The sequence below is a fragment of the Lampetra planeri genome, chromosome 2, assembly GCF_965212315.1.
Source record: "Lampetra planeri chromosome 2, kcLamPlan1.2.h2, whole genome shotgun sequence".
Lineage (NCBI taxonomy): Eukaryota > Metazoa > Chordata > Hyperoartia > Petromyzontiformes > Petromyzontidae > Lampetra > Lampetra planeri.
The window spans coordinates 10,842,492-10,854,595 of record NC_136108.1 but is presented as its reverse complement, the minus strand read 5'-3'; the positions used below and the strand labels follow the sequence as shown (position 1 = coordinate 10,854,595).

Sequence of the window (12,104 nt, the reverse complement as noted above, 5' to 3'; positions counted from 1 at the left end):
TTAATGGGTGACAAAATGGCACAAATATAAGTATATATTCATCATAATTATATTTGTCGCATATAAATTATTTGACAGAAAGAAAGCTCAAGTTTAATGGCTGGCCGTGTTCCATTTAATTAAGTTTGTAATGTTGGTTATACATTTTTTCGGGCAGATTTACGATTTGAGTGAAATATTCCATTCAGCAATAGAGCACAGCAAGGATGCGCCGCTTTCAAATGTTCAGATTTTAGGGATGCATTATTAACCAATTAAAAACAGGCCTTCCCATCAATGGTATATATATAATAACCACTGGCAATGATATGCATTACTTTATTTTAATTACCACAAAAAACAGTTTTCTCAGTTTAACACGTAGGCTTTCGCGACCAACACACCGGTGGGCTAAAGTAGTGAACTATTTGTCTTTTGTCAACGTGACACTTTTTTTGCTGATTGGCCGTGTCGGGTGGTGGAGGGTTACGACACATTTATAAATAACGTGATCTAACCCAAAAACGTTGATTATGAACAGTTTTCTCACCGTCAAATGCAAATGCTTTTCGGTGGGTGTTAACTGTATTGACATTGGATTTATAAATGTAATATTTCCCCTAGATTTGTATCTTTTTTACTGAATATTATAATGTGATGGAACTATTCTATCATACCCCAGATGCACATTTACTTTATAATAGAACAGTAAATGTATTTTTGTTTAATAAAGCTGAAAAAGAGTTTTGTTTTCCACAACTCTCCCACAAATGTCCTTCCTAAATCTGCAAACGAACAAGTAACAGATAATACCACAGAATACTATAAGTATAGAATCTGGGCCATACAAATTATTATGGGGAGTGTTTAACTGGGTGTTGGTTTGCCTTATCACCGGGCTTATTATTTCTTCTGGTGACACTTTTTGTCTGTAGGTCCAGATTGCTGTGACGCTGACACTAACATCTGTAATGAATTGTGAGTTAATGATTGCATTGCAATAATGGAACTACACTGTGATTCCCAGAAAAGTACCTGAGGAATTTTCAGAATCACAGGGTAAAACAGCTCTGAATCTTACACCGGTTGTAACTGCAGGCACCATGCTCAGCCCTCTTTATCCGATTACAAACTGGCAGCTCCAACAGAGGAGGGGCAGGGCACACATTGTCAGACGTTATGTTTATTATGTGCGAAAGGTTTGACCAGATGCATACGTAAAACTTAACAATGATAGAGGGAAATAGTATGTTATAATATTCATTATTAATCTCATAAATGAAATGTTAAGTCAAAGCTAACCATGTTTATTTTTTCAGAAAAGGGAATCACGTAAACACTATATAGAGGGACATTCATTCAGGATTTTTTTTTATTCACCTCTCACAGAGAAAACATGTATTTAAACGATGATGAAAGAACACCTGGATTAAATTGTTTTTTAAAGCACTCCCCCTCTCCCCCACTGGTCTCCCCGCTTTTTTTATTCGATTAAAAAAAATACTCTACTCATTCATATATTCTCTCAATAAAAAGCGGGTAAGATCACAAAAACAAGTGTTTAAATGCTCGTGACCGTTTTTTTTTGCTGGAATTGTATTGTACCGTGGAAGACACGAATAAAGACAATTGTAAAAAAAATGAATTCCTCAAGAGAAGCGATTTGCATAGACAGCGCTTTTAACGAGGCAATTCTCAGCCTTGGTAAGAAAGCCACAAACGAGTCGCGTTGGTTGTGGTTTGCACGAGCGGCGTGAATGTTGTTGAGAGAGCAGAGCTTGCTTGCTCTCCTCTCCACTGGAGCGCGCCCGGGGCGGATTTTGGTACCGTGCCGTACCACGCGTCCCGCGGCTCCCTCCTCTTCTCAGCCCCCACTCCTCTCTTCCAACACACGCGACCCTCCCTCAATGACTCCTTGAATGTTAAAAAAGAAAATGTGCCCAATGACGCAAACACGCCGATTTTTTTTATTCTTCCACATCGACTAACATTGAACATAATAAAAAAAAAATTTTAATACGAGGCTTGCTGTGCACAGTGTCGTGGCTTTACATTTGTATGCCAGGACCAATTTGGAACATTCGCAAAGGCAGATTTTGGAATTCCGAGATGACTTCACTTAAAGGACGACCTTTTTTTTAAAAAAGCTCGTTTTTACTTAATTCTATTTAGTCGTAGGAAAGTGGAGTACAGTAGAGTTGTGGAAAATGAAGTGTGTCATTAACTTGTTGTGGCACCACCGTTTAATCCTGGCCTCCCGTTTGATGGGCAACCAGGGCATGGCTTAGATATTTATTGGAGAGGAAGGGAGGCACTTTGTGGTGTTGGTCGGGGGCGGTGGTGGTGGGGGGGTAGAGAATAGCTCATAGAGGGAGTCCGTCGCATGCAGGGGGAGGTCAAATTGGGGGCGGGTCTTAAACATCTCGACTTCCCTCAAATAAGGCCGAGATGCCAGTGCATCTTGCACCCACACTCACGATCTCCCCAAGATACTACTCTGCAGGACGCCAAGGAGACGTGCCTCTGCTGGAGGGGGTGGTCACACAACTCTATCCGGCCCTATGTGTTAAGCTCAGCAAGCAGAATTTCATTCTGACCTTAGCGTGGAAAGCAAAATAATCTCAAAGAGTTGGTGTGACAGCTGTAATGGCTGGCCACCTCCTCATAACTGTCGTGATCCTTTGCAGTATTTTCAGTGGAGCTGTTCAAGGTAAGGAGATGATGCAGGCGCCAGAAGATTTAGCGGGTGCCAGGAGTGTCTTGTAAAATTACACACGGCAGGTCCCTGGTAAGTTTGTGCTGTGGCTGTTTTGAGTGCAAAACAAATACAAGGGCATTCATAATTAGTTGATGTGTTTTTTTGCAGGTGCGGAAAAAAACTCAGGAGCTTCGAAGCGATAAAAACGAATCAGTGTTACATGCCAGTATGCTCCGTGATATTTATTGCAAACATTCCAAATTAGCTCTAAGTGTGAAATATCGCTTTTAATATAATTGACATTTAAAAATCATCAACCTAAATCATATTATTTTGATCTGTTGTATACAACACTGGCATTTACTTTCTCTGTCTAGTTTATGCAACTAATACCATAAGGAAACTTATATAACCATTGTTTGAGATGCACTTTTCCTATTCTAGTATCATGTAGTTATTAGTTGCTTTATTTCTAAAATAATACATGAGCTAGGAAAACTTAATATTTAGAATAATCAAAAACAGGTGTATAAAGAATGAACAGTTCCTTCTTGGATGCATTATCAGTAAGTGTGAATAGATGTGTTTATTTTACGTGATGTTTCATACAATGTAGTAAATCCAAAGCTGTTTCAAAAGCTAATTGCAAAATATGGGCTTGAAATTTAAATCGTTTTGACGCAATACATTGCTGCTTCGTCAAATTAACCCTGCTTTATATCTCATCAGGAGTACGTTGAGAAATAATTTGTGTCAGCAGGTCCAAGTATAAAGTCCACAGGGTAATGAATAACATTTTGTCATGAATAAGGTCAAAGAATTATGGTGGCAGGTTGTCTGCTATTGTATTAACTATAATAGATGGGTTTTGGGTTAGATCACGTAAATATAAATGTGTCGTTAAACGCGCCACACCTGACACAGACAATTATATTTACGAAATCTAGCCCCAAAACCTTTATTATGGGTAATATTGGTCGCGAAAGCCTACGTTTTAAACAGTTTATTCAGGGAAGCTGAGATAATTATTATTTTAGATGTACACACTACATTAGTTGAAATCAAATTTAAATCGAACGATTAATTAAAACATAATACTCCTAAATTTAAGTGTGAGGACTATCGAAGAGATATAAATGTATGCTGAAGGTAATAGCACTGCTACCAAGGCTGCCAAGATCGACCCATTGATTATTGATGTCACCACATATCTTCTCTTAATTACTGAGTAGTAACTCATTAACCTTATTTGCCAACTGACATGTTGAATACACATGACTAGACCCACAGTCTTAATCCCTTTATCCGTTTGTTTATTAAGCCAGTAGCAAGCATTTCGTTATTAATATGTAAATGGTCTTACCAGGAATGAAAGAGGAAATCAATTTTGCAAGGAACAGAAAAATATGTTGCATTGTTATGCTGTTGGGTAGTGCTTAAATGTTCTGTAGGATAGAGACCAGTGAAACATATATGTCAGTTAATTATGCGAAAACTAGTGCGGTTAGTTCAGGGTGCTATGAACTTAGTGAGCTTCGTTGATTCCTGCCAATGGCTAACATCAGTGCTTAATTATATTACTGATAAGTCAACCAGTTTTTCACCAACCTGCAGAGAGACCAGCGTGATGAAGTATGGTCAAACAATCCTCATGACCGACCCAGCATAGGCAGACCCTCTTTCAAGCAGTGGACTGACAAAGGGCTGCAAATAATTGTTATAGTTACGATAGATTTGAATGAATGTGGTAAGAAATTATGTGTAGAAATGTAACAATGTTTTATGTTCGTATTCTCTTTTGATCATTGTGTGATCATAATCATAGTGATCCCTGGACAAACGGCACCATATGTCTGATTTGTTATTAATATTATACATTTGTCTATACATTTCTCACTCTAGATTTTGGGAATGCTAAATATATTAGTACAGCATTTTAAAGTATATAGTATACACATTGCCTCGTGTGTTCTACAATTTCTAGTGTTAAAAAAACAGGGTGACCTCTGAATTATACGTGTATACATACCTGTCAACCCATACGGGTTACCCGTATTCTTCTACAGGGAAATTGAGTTTCAGGTCTATAAGGTGCACAGCCGTGTCAATACGGGCTTTGCAGGATGAACGTTGAGATGTATAAGGGCACGGAGTGACCAATAAGGTCTGAATTGGTCTGTAATAAGGCAGGCACTGATAAGGGGTTGACAGGTATGGTGTACACAACAAACCCTTTAAGGTTGCAATAACTCAAAACAATGTTATTCATAATACAGGTTTTTTTGGGTTAGATCCCATACATATAAAATGTGTCGTTAAACCCGCCACCACCCGACACAGCCAACGAGTAGGGTTTGTCACGTAAACAGAACGTGGCCAATTCGTCACTAGTACAGCACAGCGGTGTGTTGGAGAGCCAAGCCAAAACATTTACAATCTGAGTAGGACGTATCACCAGTAATTACAAATAGCTTAATCAATTACTGGCAAAACGTCATACTCAGATTGTAAATGTTGTGGCTTGGCTCTCCAACACACCGGTGTGCTGTACTAGTGACGAATTGGCCACGTTCTGTTTACGTGACATACCTTACTCGTTGGCTGTGTCGGGTGGTGGCGGGTTTAACGACACATTTTATATTTATGGGATCTAACCCAAAAAAATATCTGTATCATGGGTGATATTGGTCGCAAAAGCCTATGTGTTAAACTAACAATGTTATTTTAAAATGTATGCTTTCTTGAGTCAATTTCATTACGCAGAGCCACATTATTACGTGCGTCTGTGCTAACTGGCCACAAGCGGATGACAGTTAGTGATGCAAATCACTAATTTTTTAATCCATGATTTTATGGTGATAACGTTTTGAGTACAACATACGGGAGAATGTTTGTATGTAGTTTGATTGATCAATGAACGGTTAATTAACCGTTATGCAAAATTTGGGAGTCTAGCTAGATTGGTATGGTTCACACGATTAAGTGTTCCATAACTAATTAACCCTTGCTATGCTGACGGCGCATAAAACGTTGTGCTTGGTAGGGCTTCTTCTGATATTGGTAACAAAGTAAATGGTTAAATGAGAAGGGAGTAGGGGGGGCTTGGGGGGTATAGAATTTGGTAATTTATTTCCCTTAAAAAAACACAGGAATTGTTCAAAGGTCCATGTGGTTAGCGAATCAATGTTTTAAATGACTGTTTAATAATGTTTTCATTCCCACCTGAATCACGTTTAAACTTAACACCATGCACTCTATTGGCAGTGTCACTTTGCTTTGTCATGTTCAAAGTAGTAGAGAAGGAAAACATTCCACAGGCATAAAGTTCTGTAAACACCCACCAACAGTGACCACGCATTACACAAGAGCATAGCTACAAAAAACACACCTGTTATTCTTACATTTCAGGTTTGTGTTATATGTATTATATATTATATATGTTTATGCAAACAGAATGTCTCTCTTACTAATACAACACAAACTTGCGATAGTATCTTGTAACAGCTCAGGTGTCAAATATGACAAGAATTTAAACAATGTTTTAATACGCTCCACAAAAGTTACCTCCATCCCAAAGTTCAAGGCATCCATCAGTCAGATGCATTCCAGGTAATGCATATTTATAGCAAAAAGGGAACTACCAGGCAGTAACATTCCCCTCCCTGGCACGATGCTATCAGTAGGATTGGCCCCTTTGGGAGACAGGGAGAGGCCTGGTACCAGAATCCCAGAGCCCCGACCTGAGAGATAGCACAACGCTGTCAGAATGGTTTCTGCGGCACATGGGGGGTTGGGGGGGCTGCCGAATTTGACAGCTGGCAGGAACACGTGTCTGTGCGGCTTAACGAAAGCATATCTATAATGGCATTGCACGCTACCCAAGGGCAGCGCAATTATGCAGCGGGATGTTGACGCGTTCCACGCTGTACGATAATAACATTAAACATATATTAATAATATATGATCATTTTCTTTTCATAGTTGGTAGAAACATCGGACGGATTTAAATGTTTTATTTGTAAAATGTGGTGTTATGTCTTAAAATGGTATTTATCATAAAAAAAATAACTAGCAGTTTTGTTAGGAGTTTGTTATTGATATATTTAAGCAAGGGGATTTACCTTCTAAGTCAGAACATTAGCTGGGAATTGACAAACAGACATTTTAATGCTCTAAAATAGACAACATTTGTTTTTATTAGCAGAAATCTCCATTGTTAGGTGCCACATTAATGTGGACATTCAGGCCACGTGGTTATAATTCTGATATACTGTGCAGTATTTATGATATTCTACCCAAGTAAAGAAAAAAATCATTACGTCGATCATTATTTATAGGTCAGGAAGGCATTTATAAAAGAGCCATTGAAACTTTTTTGTCTAGATTCAGGACAGCGGACTTAGCATTGCTAAGCATGATTAAGGGTGTGTGAGTAGACTATTGGAGGTTAAGGGTCAGGTTGGAAGGAGAATTTTGGGGGAGTGAACAAAACGCTTTTGACCCAGTGGCTCTCATTCGTGCCTTTAATGTCAGTGCGTTGTGCACTTTACTGGGTAGTCATTCTGTGCTAGAGCCAAGCTGTCATAAGTCCACTTTACAACAAACTTAATGTTCTACAATGTAAAACTTACAGCTCTTTGTCACGTGGAAGGTGGACCACCCACGTCCTACCTCACTGTACTTGATATAATTAAAACGTAAAGCAGTCAGGGAGATTGATGATCCAGCACTCACAAATTCCCTCCGGTCACTCGCTCACGATCGTCAGTCGCCTCCTGATGACTCTTATACCATGGATACCGGTCCCCTTCGCTCATTGAGTCCTGCTTTAATGTTAAGGGATTACACCTACCAGACTGACTCTGGCGTCTTATCCACACTGTGTTCAACCAACACACTGCATGTCAAAACTCTTCTCTTTAATGCTTCTTCCCTCGCACTGCTCGACTTTGGAATTCCTTCCCATCTTCTCTTTTCTCAGGCTCTTCTATTCTTGCTCAAGTAAATAAATGTGTTAACTCTTATCTGTTGTACCTCTGATGGTGCTGACAGTTGCTGGCCTCTTCACGTTTTGGGGATTTTGGGCCTGTGCCCAGCAACTACGTTTCAGAAAAGAAATATAGCAGTGAAAAATCAGTGCACATATTGGTAATTTAAATCTTTAGAGAATTCAATGTACGACTTGATACAATATCTTTAAATACAATTCACAAGTATGATTTTTGTATAACTAGTTCGTGCAATCATAATTTATTGATATATATTTACATATAATATATATGACATGTAAATAAAAATGCATATGCTATATAATGCGGATTCCAATATGCCATAGACGAAATAAGTACGCGTAACTTTATTTTATAGTTATTTTATTGTAGGCACTTTTATTGCAGTATATATTTTCTAAATCTTAAGTCTGTAAACATATACACATAAGCGAATACTTAGGCATTCCGATTTACACACAAATACAATTTTGTTTGTAAACGGTGCCACTTAAGGATAAAATCTAATGATTGAAATGTTATCTTTGATCATAAGTGAGACACAAACACTTCAGCTAATGATAGTGTGTGTCAGCTTATCTGGCTGAGAAAATGTGACGTTAATTATTCAATGTACAGGAGACTCGTGAAGATTGTTGTATAACCCGTAAACGCCCACATTAGATGCACCCGTAAAAAATTACAAATGTAGGTTAATAGACGAGTCTAAAGTAACACGCGTTAGAAAGAGCTCAAGAAAAGTGTATATAGTATACACAGTTAAGCCGCAGAACTGCACTCACCTCGCCATCATTATTAACACGATGACTTCAGGGCGGTCAGGGCTGGCAGACGAGTAGTGAGCAGCAGCTAAGGATGGCCAACTGTTACTTTAAAAGCTTACAATTCATTCAACACTACCTTCACATCGCATTCATAATTATCAAAGGGTGAAGCAGTGGCACAGTGGATCATGCAGTATGTGTATGTTGAGCTTTTATCGCACCGTACGTAGTCAACCGTGCTTATCGGAGGTTCGGGGAGGGAAGGACAACAAACTAAACACAAAAAAGCAGATTTCGATTTAAAGCTTTCGTGACTGCAGGGATTCATATTCTTGGATCTTTCGGTAAAGTCACGTAGAAGGGAAAAAATTAAATGATAAAAATTAAACATAAAAAAATTATCACGACGTTTCGGCTACAACACAAGCAGCCGTCCTCAGGTGAAGAACAGGGCTGTCATTAGGACGCTGTCTTTCCGACAGCTCTGTTCTTCACCTGAGGACGGCTGCTTGCGTTGTGGCCGAAACGTCGTGAGAATTTTATTATGTTTTATTTTTATTCTTTTATTATTTCCCTTCTACGTGACTTTACCGAAAGATCCAAGAATACAAAAAGCAGTTCTAAAGAAATGTACTATGAACCGGCAAACCTGGGTTTGATTCTCAGCCAGGGCTAACATCGGTGGCGAGTGAGATCTGACCTGGTTCTGGTTTTCGGGGCCCTTCAGCGGCCCGCGTGGTGGTGGAGTTTTGTCAACCGGCCTGCGGGACTGACACTGCACAGGGAGGGTGGACAAGTAGTTGAAAACGCCTGTTTAATGATAAAAAAAACATACAAAAAATAATACGTGCGCAAGTATATTGCTTTGTAAGATTAACCAATGATGCTATTTATTGACATGAGCGAAATTTATTACAAATCGCTTCAGGTTGCAAAGGGCCCTTTATAAATACAAACTGGAACAGCAATCGAGGTAGCAGTGTGTTTCAAATGTTGACCTTGTAATTCTTGAGTTATGATTAAATACAAATCTACTCTGTTGGACCAAAAACTTTAATTCCATTTCCCTACACCATAGATTCTTTCTCCCTTTCAGTGCTTTGATGTTTACTGCAGAGTAGGTTTTTTTTGAAGTCGTGCTTTCCTGCTTCAGTCTCCAATGTGTTTGCTGTGAGTCTTCAAGAACTGAATTCAACTGAATTCTGAGCATATGCAGCAAAATGTTGGACATCATGCTGAACGACACACGGTACAACCAAAGACTATATCAGAGAGCTGCACAGCGAAACCGAAAATACCCTCACATTGAAGAGTTGCCCTGATATACACATATACACGTGTGATGGGCTAGTTTTCTCGTTGCACTGCATGTTACTTGGCACGAATTCAGTCCGTGTGAAGAAGCTTCCAGCATGTTGACTGAAAATAAGACATCACATTGAAGAGTTGCTCTGATATACACATATACACGTGTGATGGGCTAGTTTTCTCGTTGCACTGCATGTTATTTGTCACGAATTCAGTCCGTGTGAAGAAGCTTCCAGCATGTTGACCGAAAATAGGACATCACATTGGAGAGTTGCTTTGGTATATGTGTATAATACATGTACGTGTACGCATGATGTGCTGGTTTGTCCACCCAGGCTGCGACAGTGGGCAGTTCCGCTGTGGCTCGGGCGCGTGCATTCCCCGCAGCTGGGTCTGCGACAGCATCAACGACTGCTCCGACAACTCAGATGAGAGAGGCTGCTGTGCGTCTCGCTCTTCTTGCGCACGTTCATTACGACGAATGCTTCCATCGATACTCAGGAGGCGATATGACAGAGTACAAGGGCACCCGCCATGATATTTTTGTTTGGAGCTAGAGCATAACAGGGGAGAGGGTGGGCGCCAGGGGAGGGCTTGTGCAGCAGGTTCATTACATTCTTGTCCAAAACAAAGATCTCCAAACCACTTGTCTCCTCATTAGAGTGGAAAGCATTTCAGTTCAAAGAGCAGCCTTGTTTGAGATGACAAAACACACTGGCTCACTCTCCCCGGTTAATTAATGCTGCCATGGCTATACATGTAAAAGTGAAGTAAATAATCGATTACTATATTTAGGTTTTATGGCAGAAAGCACAGTATATTGCACAATAGTTTACACAGCATTTTGCATTAAAGAAATACTATATTTCATGTAACTCAAAGCATCAACCAGCAATATGGACATGTTGATTTATTGAAGCAATATTAAAATAATTATAATTATTTTACAATACATAAACTAAACCAAACAATTTGCATTTTTTTTTATTTTAACTAGATAATGCCCACTGAGCTCTATAGCTCTTTTCTCAGAACCTACCTGGCAACAAATGATAGCTCAAAGAATTGGCTTATCACGTGAAAATGTACTGCAGCCAAATACTCTTAAACGTAACGAAGATAAAGGTGCAGCCCTGAGCAGTTGGTGGAAGGGCGCTATCGAGAGCCCCTCTCAAGGGTATTTTGGTCTATTGGACCAATATTACATGCATTTCATAACTGCATTTATAATATGTGATGAAGAATTGTGTGTGTGTGTGTCGCAGGCCAATTCATAAACTTTTCTTCTGTGCATTTGCAGCCCCTGCAACATGTTCGACGCTCCAGTTCAGGTGTCTAAGTGACAACCGGTGCATCGCACGCGCATTTGTGTGCGACGGAGAAGCGGACTGTGCGGACAGATCAGACGAGCACCAGAACTGCCGTGAGTTCAGTCTTGCCGTCGTCCGTGTCTCCTGCCCATAGCTGTCCCGTGTTTCATACGCTGCAATCAAAGTGCTTCCTCACTCACACATGCTATTAAACAGATAGAGTTTTGGTGTGTAAGCAGCACCCTAGTTGTCAGGAACAGAGTGATGTAATGTCATATTCCGTTACATTATTTATAGGTGCCTGTATCTTCTGAGAGAGGTTTGAAAACTCACGCTGCATTATCACCACCCAGAGTAATGCTAACATTAGCAAAGCTAGAAAAAAAATGCCATAAAATACATTTATTCTACAGAACTGAACATTTATAAATGCCAGTATTCTTATTCTTAGGTTTTTTTCGGTAAAGTCACGTAGGTAAAACATTTAAATTAATGAAAGTAAAATAAAACAAAATAAAAAATCACGACGTTTCGGAAGCAACACAAGCCTCCGTCTTCAGGTGGAACCGTCACAGCCACGACAGCTGTATCAAGTAAATGAGAGATCACAAGAAATACCACCCCGTATATATAATGGTTGAGGGGGGAAGGGCCAGGAACGGCACACTTTTTATTAATATGGTAAGGTGAGGCTTAAGACTAAGAATAGACTGCATAACAAAGGACTGAGCCTTTGTTATGGAGAGGTGCGGTTTGTAACTAACACTTAGCATACATAACAAAAGTGTGAAAAAAGAAAGCAAGTAAAAACTAAAACTGGTAAAACAACAAACTGGCTGTCTATCAATAACCTGTAATAGTTGTCTGTCAAATAAGATGGTCCAAATAAGTGTAGTTACATCTTTTTTGCATGGTTAATCACATCTTTCCAATGATTACTCAGTTTGTAACCCTCATCACGGTTCAAATTATGTCTGTGTTTGTATATTTGTATGGCTTCGTGTACAAACCTTTAATGGTAGCCAGGAGGTTTGCA

At 39.4% G+C, this 12,104-nt stretch overlaps 1 protein-coding gene across 3 annotated transcripts in view; it reads left to right on the top strand.

Moving 5' to 3' along the window:
* The first annotated feature begins 2,435 nt into the window (after positions 1–2,435).
* The window catches only part of LRP2 (LDL receptor related protein 2), a 98,474-nt gene continuing 88,805 nt past the window's right edge, over positions 2,436–12,104 (top strand). For all 3 annotated transcript variants that reach the window (XR_013587442.1, XR_013587443.1, XM_078606807.1), the window contains exons 1-3: positions 2,436–2,689; positions 10,094–10,201; positions 11,059–11,181. Coding sequence is in view for 1 of the 3 variants with exons in the window: in XM_078606807.1 (XP_078462933.1) it covers positions 2,626–2,689; positions 10,094–10,201; positions 11,059–11,181 (295 nt within the window). In the remaining 2 variants the exon portion in view is untranslated. The remainder of the gene's footprint in view (positions 2,690–10,093; positions 10,202–11,058; positions 11,182–12,104) is intronic.